This window comes from Heliangelus exortis, chromosome 1 (genome assembly GCF_036169615.1).
Source record: "Heliangelus exortis chromosome 1, bHelExo1.hap1, whole genome shotgun sequence".
NCBI lineage: Eukaryota > Metazoa > Chordata > Aves > Apodiformes > Trochilidae > Heliangelus > Heliangelus exortis.
This window is the reverse complement of record NC_092422.1, coordinates 125,691,000-125,706,604: the sequence shown is the minus strand read 5'-3', so window position 1 is coordinate 125,706,604 and position 15,605 is coordinate 125,691,000. Positions and strand designations below refer to the sequence as shown.

Here is a 15,605-nt window from a genome sequence, read left to right as displayed (position 1 = left end):
CACAGAATTAATAAACAACCATTTCAGAGTGAAATTAGATAGAATGAAATAGAGCTCCATTTTGCAAACTGCGCATGCCCAGGTTGAATTTAAACTTTCCAAATTGTTATTCAAATGATGAAACACCAGCCCACACTCCCTTCCTCCTCCCACATCCCATATGTTTCCCTGAGCAACTGCAACAATTCAGGGTGCATTCTTCAACTGATAATACGAGTAAGATTAGGTGGAAGACAGCAGCTATTCTGTTAAGGCACAGTTTCCCCTTCTGCTAGCTTCCTATTCCATTCTCAACATCCCTACTCTGAGTCTTCAGCAAAGCACAGTTTTGATCCCAAAGTTCCTCTGTCGTACAGCAGGCAGCAGAGCAACCCTGTAGTCAACAAGAACTGGCAACAATTTAAGCATACTTTTTTTTTTTTTTTGCACATCCAAGAGGACTGTTTTCAAGCTGCGAAATACTTCATGACTACTGCTTCCATAGAGTACCTTGACAGTAAAAATAAGGTGACTTCCAGGTGGAAGAATAAAGCTGGAAGATCAAGCAGATCAAGAGCACACACTTCAAAACAGCTAAGACAGACCAAAAAAACCATGCTGTAAACCCAGACAAGGACTCCCCAAAAGCCACGGACTATCAAGTTTGTTACCACAGGATCACTGCCTATGGTAAGTTCTTAGGTCCTGACAGTGTCCTTTAACCTCTAGAAATACCATTCTTCCCCAAACCATACCCACTCAGAGCACTTGCACAAAGAATTTTAATCAAAAGCTATCATGTCCCCATTTTTATACTACAGGTACACAGCTGAGCCCCATTAACCCTAGAAACCATGTTGGGGGGGCACACATGCAAGGGGGAGAATGTAACTACCAATAAAGCGAGGGCAGGGAATAGTGTGAATGTGCTTGAAAAGTAAAAAAATTACAACAGCAGCTAGTATTTTACTGTTCATCATATGAAAAAAACTGAGCATGCTGTTATGGAGTTGGCATGTTACATGAGCTTTAAACAAGTCCAGCAAGCTGCATAAACTGTCTTGGCACTTGCCAAGAATATCAGCAGTGACAATGCCAGACCACAAGTTTGCAATGCCTTTGTTTGGCATGTTGCATCCCAGTGTAGCACTGATTTATGTGGCAAAATGAAGTATGACTGCCTCATGGGACTGCTTTTTCATTGCTTACAGATGGTAAGTTAGAATAATCAGAAGTGGAGAACAATTTTTTGCTTATCAGGACAGCTGTAATTATCACAGGAATAAGCATACCCACAACAAAGGCTTAATTCCCATGCAGAATGCATACTAAACAAGTGGTCTAGACACTCCCATGAACTCAGGACCCTCAAAGAGTCCAGCCATGAAGGCAGAAAATCAGACTGTCACAATTTTAATTTATACTGGAAAAGGGAAAATGGTGTTTTGAAGGCTTTATTTTCAACTACTCGAGATAACTAGAGAGGTAACTATAAATAAATTGCATAAGTGAGGAGCAAACAAGACAATTTGTTATGTGTAATTTATACTGTCATCAGGCCTTCCTCATATTAGTACCAGAATAGCAAGGAATGCAGTAAGCACTCCAAATCCTCCTAGCCAGATGGCTGCTTAAGAGTTGCAACCTCACTTCTTAGGAACAGCTGAACTATTTTCCAACAAACAGCTTTGAAAAGCGAGACACAATGGAATAGCACATCTATTCTCCATCAATACAGATTAGTTATCAAAATTTGTTCTCCTGGAGGGACCAGCAGAAGGCTGTATAAACTAGTTAGGATCAAAAACTAGTTTTATGCTATTGTAGCTCTGTATCTGCATTGGTCATCTGATGCAATGAGATGCTGCAGTGCCCATTAGATTCTGCTCGAATGGCAGCATGGCATGAAGTTCCTCTCTAGAGAATTCTAAATGTCTAATTAATGTTCTTGAATGTTGTTAGGGATACAGGTTACTAATTAGCATTTTAACTAGGAGATGCAATCCTGTGCATCCTTACTGTTAAATCTACTTTTCGCTTTGTGTTCTTGAGATACATGAATTTGTGAGCTGAGCTTCTCAATACTATTGCAAGGAAAGGAAATACCTGTCTCACCAATGGAGGACAAGTACAGAGATAAAACACTTGACACTTGAGCAACCTCACACAGGAATTCTGGTCAACTCAATGAAAAAATAAAATAAAATAAAATAAAAAAAAATAAAAAAAGAAGATGTAGAAGAGAGCATTTCATTTAAGACAGCTCCTGAAATTAAGGGTCTTCATCCATCTGGTAATCTGAAAGTCTGAAAAACAGGGGGGGAAAGAAGCCCTCTCAAAGTGATTTTGAAAAACTGTTATTTAACCAGTCTCTAGGAAGTTAGAGAAGAAAGTTAAGCATGTAATATATAATTAAGGTGGAAAACTCTTTCAACAATAGATATTAGCAGTCAGTATTCAACTACAACTGTTATGCATTATCAGGCTCCAGAGTTTAAGCCTACACACATTAAACCTCTAGCCTCTACAGAGAGAAAGCCTAAAACTGAAATGCGACTTAAAAGAACCATATGAACAGGGCAAAATTAAGGCGAGACAAAACTTTACTTTCACTGATGGCTTATGAACTGCTGCCAGAAGAACCTAGAGGGGAAAAAAACTCTTCAGATTTGAGTGAAAGTTTCACCATTCAGTGGTTAAACCTTTTTTTCCTTTTTGCATTAGCTAAATGTTTCTTCCGACTTGTACGCGTTTTAGAAGCCTTGCGTCGCCACCTGAATCCTGATGTTGAGAAAGTTGTGTTATTCAGTAATAAAGGTCCAACAGAAGGAGAGATTCAGAAATTCCTTAAAGGCTACAAAGAAAATGCATTTCATACTCTATGTTCTAGCTACATTCATATTTTTAATTTACCATTTGCTTTCCCAGCAGCTTGTTTACCTTAAGTATAATTTGTGCTGCAGTGCAAGACATCTATTTTTGTCGACCTGGGTCCATGATTATACAGTTAATTCACTCAGTGTCAGCCACCCTAAAAGGCATATACTCGAAAATTTACAACAGTTTTCCCGTTTTATCTTAAACATCCCCCTGTACACAAATGGATGAAGGCACAGGATGTGCAGGCTCACAGCTTTCACATTTAAGTCTTTTGTTGAAACTGTTCCACCTGTTCTCAGCCCTCTAAGAAAAAAAAGTCTTGAGGACTCCACTTTGTGGAAGAGCTCTATAAAAGCCTGAACGATGATTTTAAGTACTAAGGAGAAAATGAGAAACGTTAGGTACGTGAATTAGGAAATGTTAATTTCATGCACTTTAGGAACACACACTCACACCCCACAGTAGTAGAAGCAGTAGTAGAGGAAAACACTACATGTGTAGGGGTAGAAATATTTGTTACATCATGGTGCTGGCTGGCGATGGAGGGTTGCCGCCTTAGAGCCCCCTGAATGGTACTTCCACTCTGGAAAGCATTCACTACATCCATCTGCAAGGAATCAGAGATTGTGACAGCTTGCTCAGCAAGAGAGAGAGAGAGACAGAGAGAGAGAGAACAAGAGAAAGGACCATCCCATCTATAACATACAGAAAATAAAGAAAAGGCACTTTTTTTTTTTCTTTTTCCTTTTTTTTTTTTTTTTTTTTTTTTTTTAAATAGAGCAGATATACAGGAAAGAGTTGCACTTAGAGCTGAAGAAAGCGGAGTACCCTGAGGGATTTCACATCCATCCAGACCCCCTTTTTGGCAGTCTCCACCACATCGATTACGACTGGCCCCTTAGTCAAAGGACTGGAGATGGAGAGATTTCCCTTGTAACACCCACTGCATCCTACCTTTTTCAAGACCATACCTGAGTTTGTATCCTGTTTAGGCCCCTAAACCACAAGATCTGACCACGACGTAATTCCCTCTCAGCATGATCAATCTCCTCTACATCTTCTGCTAGTTCTTCTTCTGGAATCTCTTCCTTTTGTGTTCCATGCCCAGCTTCTTTAAGGAATTTCAGACGGCTTGTTGGAATTGTTGAAATCAACTAACAGTGAAGGAAAAATATTAATCAGAATTAGTCTTTTCCTTTTAAAAATGATACTATATGTAATACCAGACTTAAGGCTTAATACAATACCCCGCATGCAATTAACAATGTTGAAAAAACAAAATTATTTAAACAGGACGAGCAATCACTACAACTGAAAATCTGTAAAGCTGTGAATATGCCTACCAGCTCAACTGAGATATGAAATTAAAGTTGGACTACAAACCTAGATAGCATCTAAGGACTATGAATTCAACTTTACAATTAATTGGTTATGTCTGGAAGGAGCAGTACTAAAGCTACAAGAGCTATTAATTCTATAGAGTGTGCTTGTATCAAGAGCTTTCAGAGCTCCATCAGTTTGATGAGCATGATGTGTTACCTCAAGTGAAAACTACATCCTTTAATTAAAGTAGCCACAGTTAATTCAGAAAAACAGAGCTGACATGCATTCTTTTGTGACCTAGGAAGTATCAATCCATTTGCAAGGTGAATAATATTTTCAAAACCCTTACCCTGAACTGTTACTTTGCTACTTAGTGTACACTAGTTCACCTATCCTAAACTAAACATGTCATGTTTTGGTACATCCCATCTAGCAGATCCAGACCAGTTCCAAGACTCCTTTCCTTGATCATCACAGGCCTGAAAGACCATTTCATCAGCTGCAGAATAAAAAGACTCCTCCAAAAGCAAGATAAACAGCCCTTTATGCTGAAATTGCTACTACGAATGCTCCCAGATGACACCTCAGTTTCTACTATTCTCAGAAAATCAAAAGCTCTTTGACTTTAATGAGATACTAGAGCAGCATGAACTGCAGCAGGGAAGCTTTGCCCTTGCAAGACACTTTGGGTCAAAGGTATTTGAAGCCATCTCAATTCTCTTCTAGGCTAGTTTTAAACCTCAGAGTGACTCTGTTTGATTTTTTTAAATAATTAATTTTCCAGAGAACCTTATTAAAAAGCTTAATCCCACATTTACAATACACATCTTACAACTAAAATTCACCCTTTCAGTTTTATACTGAAACCTGAAGTGTCCTTTACAAAATGAAAGGAAAGAAACTGTAATGGAAAACTCTTCATGTGGTATGAAAAGTTTAGACAACTATGTCATTAAATAATGGAAAACTTTGTAGCTCTTAAGTTTCATGTAAATAAGCTTGCTGCTTACAAGCACTGTTGTACATGCAATAGTAATGAAACCCTAGGGGCGAGAAAAAAATCAAAATGCAATGGCTTAATAGGTGGGAAAACTTTCCAATTATTATATAATTATGCAAATGAAGATTAAAGAGAAAGCTGTTATGTGTTTTGCCACATTTCTTGCTACTCCGGGAAGTTTTTGAACTAAGAAAATACTAGCAAGTTTAACAGTTGTGGTTCTTCAAGAAACCATTCAAAAGAAATTAGATCTATTCATTGCATGTGTATTCTTACATAACTTTCTGTATTTATCTAGCTAAAAAGATGCTTTCATATTTAAAAGGTAACTACAGCTGCTTCTAGTTAAAAGTTACTATATAAATTAACCATAGCATCTGGTTATGAAATTTAACTAATTGACTAAGTCGGAGTAAGTACCCAACTAAGGACTTTTTAGCTATTGAACTAGACAATTTTAATGAATATTAATTATTAATGGTCATATATTCACATAGTCCACTTGAAAGATCTGAATGTATTTCCCATTAATATTAGAATTAATATTCTAATGCAAGTAGATATTTCACATTTTTAAAAAGCTCCTTTACCTGGCCCCAGAGTAGTGTTCCCATTCCCAGGAAAATAGACCACAGCCACTGTTCAACTGAGAGTTCTGAGCAACTGAAAGGCTTCCCACCAAACTGCACAATAATTATCTGTGAAGACAAACATCATTAGACAACACGGATCAGTGACCTCTGACTAGAAAATTCTCTAATGCTTTAAGACCACTGCAGACAGCTCTTCATTCGAACACAGGATTTTCCATCTTTTTTAAGCATGCAATTCTATTGCCTCAGCAGTTTGAGTTAGTTTCCCAAACTAAGCCATCTTCTTGTGCTTTTTCAGTATTTCAAGAACTACCCATTCATTCTTGAAATATCACTCACAAAAACCTGTTCATGATTTCATTTTGATTGTAGCTCTCTCTCTTCATTCCACAGCAACAGCATGTACTTGATGCCATAACTTTACAATGATTATTTATCATAGGAACACTCGTATTCATATGTTGCTTATTAAACTTCTATTAATAGTAATAATCCACACACATGAAACTTTTCAGAAATAATTCAGCAAAGTATTGCTATGTATCCCACTGGTCTTAAATGTCAGACTTTAGATCGTCAGTGACATCTGTGTTCTTAGGGGAAGAGGGGCAGAGATCTCAAAAGCTAAATTAAATGAGCTCCTACTGACTTACCTATTACAAAAAGCTGTACAGGCCCTAATAAGCAAGGTATCCCACTGCATAGGAATTATATGCATGGAAGTCTGCCCTGGAGAATCAACAATTCAAGTAGGAGGGTAGGCATGAAAAGGAGACAGTGTTGACTGTTAAGTAGGACACCTGACAGCTGAAAAGCCCAAGAGTATCTTCTTTTATTAACATAGGATAAAACACTGAGACAACAACTCAGTAAGTAACTTATTTGGGAAGGCATTCAGTACATCAAGTTTATAAAGGGAACACAGATGCAGTCAAGAGTAATTTCTACATATTTGGCTTTGTTGCACAACAGTCTGTTGTATCTGCAACACTAGATATAAGAGTATCTTCTGAAAAACAAAACAAAACTAAAACTAAAAAAAACTAAACCTGGGAGAAAAAGTGAACTAACTTCACGTGAAGGAGAGATGCATATATTTGCACCTGCTTGAACTGCTATGAATTTGGTAAACTTCATGGAACCCCAAGTCTAAGAGAACCTTAAGGCATAGTTTATATATGAAGTCTGAAATACAAAGCCAGTAATTTTCATAAATGACAAAATGAAAGAGTTTTGAAAAGAAGCAGCATACTCATTTGCTGGTTATTTCTTCTGGTGAATTAAAAGTTAAGGCCACTTACAAGGTGAAACTATTTCCTACAAACTGTTTTCACAGAATAGTCATGGTTGGAAAAGCCCTCTAAGATCACTGTGTTCAAGTGGCAGATTTTCTTTAGATTCAATTTTGACTTAGTGTTTCTCAACATCAGGTGTGAACCCAATTAATTTCAGATAATTTCCTTTAATCTGTTAGCATATACTGTGTTAACTAACTAGTTTTAGCATATCTGCCTAAATATATGCACCAACAGAAGGTCCCTGGACACAGCAGGCAGATGTCTCAGTCTCATCAAGAAGATAAAAGAAGTAACTTTCCTGTAACTGTTTAAAAGCACTCTGGCTCGGATGCACAGGCAGGTACTAGGAGGAAGAGTTTTCTGATTAGGGGAGGAAACATTTTTTCACATTTTGACAAAGAGACCAGAACACTAAGATCCAATTGAAGGAACAGAAAATTCAAAAGGTAAATGCAAGTACTTCTACATTCCAATTTTACCAATTTTAAAGCGTTCTTACCTAAAAACCCCATCAAGCAACACCTTCAAGTGATTTATAGCATGTTTGACACTGAAAGTTTCTCACATTTCAGAAATAAAGTGTCTGGCACTTGCTGAATAGCATTTCCAACATAAGCAATCACATCAGTGTATTAAGTGTTATTTCCCTCCCCACCCTCAAAGAATTTACTTACCTGTACAACAAATGTCCCCAGAACAATAGTACAGAAGATAGCGTTGTTAAAGATTCCTTCAAAAACATTTCTTTCACCATGAATTTTTCGGGCATTGATTTCATTAAAGAGCTGCATCATCACAAAGGTGTTAAACACAATAGTGTAATGCTCTGATGGGGGAGCGTGCAGAGGTGCGTTCCTTCCGCTATCGATATCAAAAATTTTCTCACCTGTGTACAAAAGGCATTTGTCAGCAGCTTAACCGGTGTCTTTACACACACACACACACCACAACAAAATACTGGTTTTAATATCACACCTCTGTACAACTTTTAGAATAACTTTATAAAGCCTCAGTATTCTTACCAGCAAACAGGAGTGTGAAGACCACTACAAGTTGGTAGAATGCATGACCCAAGATGTTCTTCATCATTGTACGAGAAATCAAAGGTTTGTTTCTACCATAAGGCTTCCGTAAAAGAAGAGCTTCAGTAGGTGGTTCTGTTGCCAGGGCAAGAGAAGCTAATGTGTCCATTATGAGATTTACCCACAGCATCTGCACAGCTTTAAGTGGAGAATCCTATAAAGACAGACACACATAAACCCTCTGATATAAGTGTACAAATTGCAGAATTAAAGGTACTTATGCAACATGGGCATGTTCGGAAGAGCATTATATTATATGGACTAGTATTTAACTGAAAAGCTTACTTCAAAGAGTTAAACAGTCATGACATTTTCAAACTTCATTATCTGAAACAACCCACTACCAGTACGTACTTGTGTTATGCATGCTCCTGTAAAAGCAACAATTACTGCTACCACATTGACAGTGAGCTGGAACTGAAGAAATTTGGAGATGCTGTCATACACATTTCGTCCCCACATAACTGCTTTAACAATACTTGTGAAGTTGTCGTCTGTAAGGATGATATCAGAAGCTTCTTTAGCTACATCTGTTCCAGCAATACCCTAGTAGAAAAAGAAATACACTATGAAATATAACAGGCTGTACAGACTTATTCTAACAGAAGCTATTATTATACCCTTGGTGCACTTTGTTGCAACATGTTTGTAATAGAAGCACCTGAATTGCTTACAAGTATAAGAAAACATTGTCTTTACAGAGAAAGCCCTTTAAGATCATCAAGTCCAACCATAACCTAAATCTACCAAGTGCAGTGCTTAAATATATTCCTAAATACTACATCTTTTAAACACCTCCAGAGGTGGTGAGTCAAACATCTCCCTGGCCAAGCCTATTCCAGTGTTTAATTACCCTTTCAGTCAAGAAGTTTCTAATATCTAATCTAAACCTCTCTGGCACAACTTGAGTCCATTCCCTCTTGTCCTGCTGCTTGTTACTAGGGAGAAGAGACCAACCCTCAATTCCCTCCACCCTCCTTTTGGGTACATGTAGAGGGTCTCCACCCTGAGCCTCCTTTTCTTCAGGCTAAGCAACCCCAGTTCCTTCAGAAGCTCCTCATACAGCTTATTCTACAGACCCTTCCCCAGCCTTGTTGTGTTTCTCTGGACTCACTCCAGCATCTCAACATCCTTTTCATAGTGGGGGGCCCAAAACTGAATAGTTCTCTAACAAAAATCCTTAAGTTGACGCTAAAAACACAATGGAAGTTCCCCCCCAAAAATGTTTCTGAATCCCGTTCAAGTTTAAGGCCACCAGATGGTGCAATACTGCAGTTCAGCCTATGTTATAAGGAGTTTGCTACATGGATTTCAGCAGTAGAACAACACATATGTTAATAACACAGTAGAATGATACCCATTATCAAAACACCTTTTGCAGACCTTAAAAATGAGGGGTTTTTAAAGCTAAAGTGACCTACCAGTACAAAACTGAACCTTTTCCACTTAAAACTGAGGAAGCTTGAGGAATCTTATCTTAGTGTTTTGGAAGAGGCAGAAGAAAGCTGAAAAACTTTCAGCTGAGGAAAAAACTTTTTCTTGAGGAAAAGGATTTGGTGGATGAGAAGTTCAACACGAGCTGTCAGTGTATATTTGCAGCCCAGAAAGCCAACCAGATCCTTGGCTGCATCAAGGTAAGAGTGGCCAGCAGGTCCAGGGAGGTGATTCTCCTCCACTACTCTGCTCTTGTGAGACCCCCATCTGGAATACTGAGTCCAGTTCTGGAGTCTTTATTACAACGAAAGCATGGATGTGCTGGAGTGTGTCCAGAGAAGGGCCACGAGGATGATCAGAGGGCTGGAGCACCTCTCTTACGAAGACAGACTGAGAGAGTTGGGGTTATTCAGTCTGGAGAGGAGAAGGCTCTACAGAGACCTTATTGTAGCCTTCCAGTATCTGAAGGGGCTACAAGAAATCTGTTGAGGGACTTTTTAGGATGTCAGGTAGTGATGGGATGGGAGAAATGGTTTCAAACTAGGAGAGAAGATTTAGATTAGATATTACGGAAAAGTTCTTCACCATGAGAGTGGTGAAATACTGGAACAGGTTGCCCAGAGAGGTTGGTGGAAGCCCCATTCCTGAAAGTTTTTAAGGCCAGGCTGAACAGGGCTCTGAGCAACCTCATCTAGTGGGAGGTGTCCCTGCCCATAGAAGGAGGGTTGGAACCAGATGATCTTAAAGGTCCCTTCCAACCCTGAAAATTCTATGATTCTAACTTAGTTGTATATTAGGCTTTTGAAACAAACAAGGTTGATCTAGTAAGTTATCAAAATAGGTCTCCGAAATACTGAGTATTTAAAAAAACAAAAAATACCATAGCAAATCCAACATCTGCCTTCTTCAGAGCTGGACCATCATTGGTACCATCACCAGTTACTGCTACAACTTGCCTCTGATCAAAGACAGTGCTGTCAATTATACCTAAAAAAAAAAATAAAAAAAATGACATCTCTGTGTTACAATTCAAAACTGACAACACAGCACAGATCAAACATGTAAGAGAAAGCAGTTTTTGTTTTCCTTAGAGCCATTAAAAAAAAAAAAGATCACAAAAGCTAGTTCTAATTGGCTTCATTTCTCAAGCAGAAATGAAAACTCAATAAATGGCAAATTAAGACACCCTCGCAGGCATTTCTCATTGCTCAGTCCTATATTTTTTTTCTTAAAGCAGAAAAAATTACTTCGAAGCTTGTTTCTCCTTACCTTTTACTAGAGTGTGTTTGTCAGTGGGAGAAGATCTTGCAAGAACACGAAGCTTTGGCCAGATTTTATCTATTCGCTCTTGCTCTATCTGCAAGGAGAGCATTGTTTATATATTACAGTTAAGAGACTCAGAATATCTACTTTGGGTAGTTAGTATGCTTACCTCTCCTTTTTCATTGCGTATTCTCCTGTTAAAGTCTTTGCCCTCTAAACACAGGAAGTCTTCACCAGGATTCAGAATACCACATTTTAACGCAATAGCACGAGCAGTGTTAATGTTATCACCAGTGACCATTCGAACAGTTATGCCTGCACGTTGACACTTTTTTATTGCATCAGGTACCTGGAAGAAAAAAACAAAACCAGCCCATTGGCTCAGAGACTGTATGTTCACTGAATAAAGCTAGATGTGTGAGTTAAAGGAATGGTTTTGGATAATCCAGTATAACTCTTATTTTAAAATCAAGACTAGAATTATGAAACATTTTGGAAAAAAAAAATAAGTGTCTTACTGCAATTCTTTTCCTGAAAAACACAAGGAGAATGCTGGCAAAGAGGGGTTTTTGTTATGTCATGCCACCTCTACCCACCTCCCTCCATTTTTCAAACATTTCAGTAGTAAAAAATGACAAAAGTCTTCAAGATGCATTAGCCTGTTGTATTCAGAACTACTGAGTACAGAGTTTTTTTGTATGATTATGTGAAATATACTACAGCTCATACTTCACTACTTCAACCATGACTTTTAGTGTAAAGTGATGATAGTGCAGAGACTGGAATTCCACTTCTATGTGGCATAAAAACTTTCACTATTCAAAAATATTGCCCTGCTTGGACCTCGGCCACAAGCTGGACTTTTTACCTCAGTTCTCAGGTGACAAACCTCTTCTCTCCATCATTCCCCATAAGAAGCTGGCAACAAGCACAATGGATTGGGGTACTACTGTATATAATACTCCTAATATTCTAAGTGGTTAAAAAAAATGACAAATTGTTCCATTTACTGAGACCTTGCACAGTAAGTAGCTTAAGTTATTAGTTTGTGCAGAGCTTCAGTAACACAGCATAAGTGACATTAAGAAGTTTTAATCTGCTTTTATAGCTCCATTAACCTTTCCCCCCAAGAAATTAGATTTTCATTTATCAACTATGCCTAAGGCACACAATAGCAATTCAGTTCCTTGTACACACTGCATGATGAACAACAACAGGAATCAAGATTCTCTGTAAGACAATCACTGCAGTTCAGTGACCCTACCTCAGGCCTCACAGGATCTTCAATCCCAACAACAGCAATGCACGTCAGACCAGTAACAATATCATTTTCATTGTCCCATTCAGGCTCAGGCTCTCCTGCTGGGAAGTCTCTGAATGCCAGGCAGATGGTTCTGAGCCCTTCAGAAGCCATTGGCTCAATTACTGTTTTCACAATATCATCACGGTCCCTGGGTCTAAATACCTTTGGTTCTCCATTAGCACTCAGTATTTTGAAGCACCTGAAAAGGAAGGTTTAAAGAGTTATCAACTTTTAAGCAAAAGTTCAGTCCATTCAATGGCTTATTAGTCAACTCCAGTAAGTTTCCACAAGCTTTGTTTTCACTAAACTCTCTCTCTCTCTCTCACACACAAACAAACACACACACACACACACACACACACACACACACACACACACACACACACACACACAAGAAGCCAGCAACAGCATCTCTAAGGTAATTATCTCTACATACACTTAATCTCTCAAATACAAAAAATAGTAGCTGTAGAAAAGCTAACTGAGCCAGTCATCCTTGGATGAAAACAGTGCCCGATGAATTTAACACAAAAATATTTATTACCTCCCACAAATATTATTTCTTTACTGTATGTACACAGACTAGTGCCTGTGCTGATTGAGTCAATCCAGTTTCAAGTTCAACAAAATAATGCCACCTTGTTAAAGTTATACAAGCCCCACAAGTATAGTACATTTCAGAACATGCATGCAGTTCTTAAAACAGCTGTAAGCAGTAAACTTAGAGCACTTAAAGCAATCTCTGGTACTATGATGAACCAATGCTACCTTTAAGAGCAGTAAGGTTTGCCCAATCCCCTAACCCCCCAACTAAGTGAAGAGAATTCAGAGAGCATCTGGCATTGAGTTCTTAATGTGAAATACTGATTAAAAAAACAAATACTCAAATCTGATTAAAATATTTGTAGGAGAGACTAGATTCAACAATATGTACTCTAACATTTCCACATATACTCTTTAGTTATCTCTTTATGCCAGAGGAAACTGCTTTCAGACAGCATATATCCAATACTGATGCCATGAATGTAACACTGCTATAGCTCACTGTTTTGAACAGTAAGCTTCATCTTGTTCATCCATGTCCTTCACAAAATTTTGCCATAAAGCAGTGCTCAAGCATTTGTTTTACAAACTAAGTGCTAATGTAGCACTGAAAAAAAGAGTATTTTTTATTTTTTAAAATATCAAGTTCAAATCTGGTAGAACTCCTAAAATGACTATTGTTACATTTAAGTATTTAGACCAAGGGCTTAGGGAATTCCCAGGTGTAATATGTATTAAAAAGTTTCCACCTCAGCCAGGAAATGAAGATGAAGCAGTCCCTTAAACTTTCATAGTACTCAAAACTGAAATTTGAAGTCTATCTGAATTTGCTGATTTTGGTTGGCTGTTCAAATGTCAGCAGCCACTTAGTATGTCTTCTGTTACCTGCAATCATAGGGCTTCAGATAAATTCAAAGCATTCAGAGATAACTAAATGGAAGCCAGTAAGTGCTATATAAAGATTTCATGGCAAATATTTGACTTGATGGTAAGGACAAAGTAAAACTGCCCTGCTTGAAAAAGTTGTCTGCATTTCTTCTACTCTTATTAGTTGCTCATTTGTGTCTTATAAATATTCATGTTTAAGCTTACAGTGCTCAGGAATAGTCAGACGTGTGATAATAAAGAACAAGCAGCACAACTGACAAACCAGGTTACAAACTTCTGAGATCAACTTCTGGCACTGCATTGCTAGTAGATAAAGAAAGTGGCTTATGATGCTAAGGCTTTTTTATAGTCCATGCATACTCTTTAGTTTTGGAATTTCAACTATGTCAATAGTATCCAAATAAGTCTAGGTTTTCTTGTTCTTTGCCAAATGTCCTTATTCTTTATTTTCTTATCTCAGTTATGAAGCTAAGTGGATCACATGAGCCTCGGCTGAATGAGTTTTAGCAACTTCTGCAGTAAATTGCTCAACAAGATAATAAGGAACAATATACTTCTGAAGGTAGAAGTCATACACATACAGACATACTTAGTCATTCATCAGACTTGGTTTAAAGGGAGCTATGAAAAAATTCACATCTAAATCTAAGTACTCTCCCAAAAGGAGCAAGAGCCCTTTAAAGATTCACCTTCTGTTGTCATCACTAAATTGAGGAGAAAGATTTGACTTTTTTTTTTTTTTTAATGCATTGGTACTTTACAAGACAATTATTTGGGGAGGCAGTAGACAAGCAAAAAGGCAAATAAAACTGATTACCATACTCTGTGCTCTATTCAGACTAGAAACAGTCTGATATTAGAACCAAAAGCAGACTGGCTGCGGCTGCTGATCCTATAGAGCACAGTTTGTTTGACTTCTCTCCTCACCTAGTTAGGAGTTACCATGGCCTCCTTCACACTGAAATGTTTGTCCCACTGGTGATTAATCTCAGTAACAGTCTAATCTCACTCTAATAAATCCTCTATAGGTGGGCAGATGCATAAGGAAGCAATTTGCATAGTCACATTAAAAACTGTCAAGTTTCTCCTTTGACCAAGTTGAACCTCCTAAAATGATCAATCTGGTCACCAAACTTGTACAGTCTTTTGAAGCCAAGAGTAATCTTAGATGTAATCACTTCTCAAAGACACAAGTCTTTTCTGGAATTTAGGCACAGCAACTGCTGGAACTTTACTGGAAGATGGGTGAGCAGACTTCACGAAATAAAATTAATCACAACCAGCTCTTTTCTGGTGACTTGTGGTGTAAGAACTGAAGTAATTGAAATGCTAATTGCCCATCTTACTGTAAAAGTCATGCAATTGAGGGAGACCAGCTGGAAAGCCAGTTCTATTCACAAGGGTAAAAGACTGCTGCACTTGTTTGAGAGTGGGGTGACAAGATATTTTGCAAACTATGGCACACTGTTGTTTAGCACTTCGTTCTTCTGACCTACTGCAACATTTAGTCAAATTTAAGTACAATAGTAGTTGTTCTTACTTTTTAAGAACTATCTCAGAGGCACCTTTACTGAATATCCGGAAACTGCCATCAGAATTTTTTAACACAGTACTCATAGATTTTCTAACAGAGTTGAAGGTGTACACTTTGTACAAGTTCTCTTCTGGAATCTCATTTCGTACATCCTGATAGTCACGTTTTAAATCCAAGAGCAATCCCAACAAGGCACATTCAGTTTTATTTCCAACATGCCGTGGCAGGCCACCTTCTTTTTCAGGAGGCTGCAAGAAGAACAAGAACCTTTGCTGATTAGGAGGTTAACAGTACAGCATTTAGAAAACAAGGAAGCTAAGGCCAAGCATAGCTCTGGGATGGGGAATTTTCTCTTTTGCAATGATTACTCTATAAATTCCTGTAGATCATGAGCTCAGTCATAAATTGCTGGCTTATGTAAGCAATTTCTTTACCTGTTTAGGATCTTTCTGTCCCTTCCTCAGACTCAACAATCATCCTGCAAG

The 15,605-nt window shown here is 38.0% G+C and overlaps 1 protein-coding gene across 12 annotated transcripts in view; it reads right to left on the bottom strand.

The window, feature by feature from the left end:
• Positions 1–15,605, bottom strand: part of ATP2B1 (ATPase plasma membrane Ca2+ transporting 1) — a 63,785-nt gene that overhangs the window by 3,798 nt on the left and 44,382 nt on the right. For 6 of the 12 annotated variants that reach the window (XM_071765574.1, XM_071765565.1, XM_071765556.1 and 3 more), the window contains exons 11-21: positions 15,127–15,368; positions 12,117–12,354; positions 11,022–11,201; positions 10,859–10,946; positions 10,470–10,576; positions 8,510–8,701; positions 8,096–8,309; positions 7,748–7,959; positions 5,773–5,880; positions 3,831–4,013; positions 3,313–3,466 (exon numbers count right to left, since the gene is read on the bottom strand). In XM_071765574.1, coding sequence (XP_071621675.1) covers positions 3,313–3,466; positions 3,831–4,013; positions 5,773–5,880; positions 7,748–7,959; positions 8,096–8,309; positions 8,510–8,701; positions 10,470–10,576; positions 10,859–10,946; positions 11,022–11,201; positions 12,117–12,354; positions 15,127–15,368 — 1,918 coding nt within the window. The remainder of the gene's footprint in view (positions 1–3,312; positions 3,467–3,830; positions 4,014–5,772; positions 5,881–7,747; positions 7,960–8,095; positions 8,310–8,509; positions 8,702–10,469; positions 10,577–10,858; positions 10,947–11,021; positions 11,202–12,116; positions 12,355–15,126; positions 15,369–15,605) is intronic. The other 6 variants (XM_071765519.1, XM_071765508.1, XM_071765497.1 and 3 more) reach the window with 2 other exon arrangements.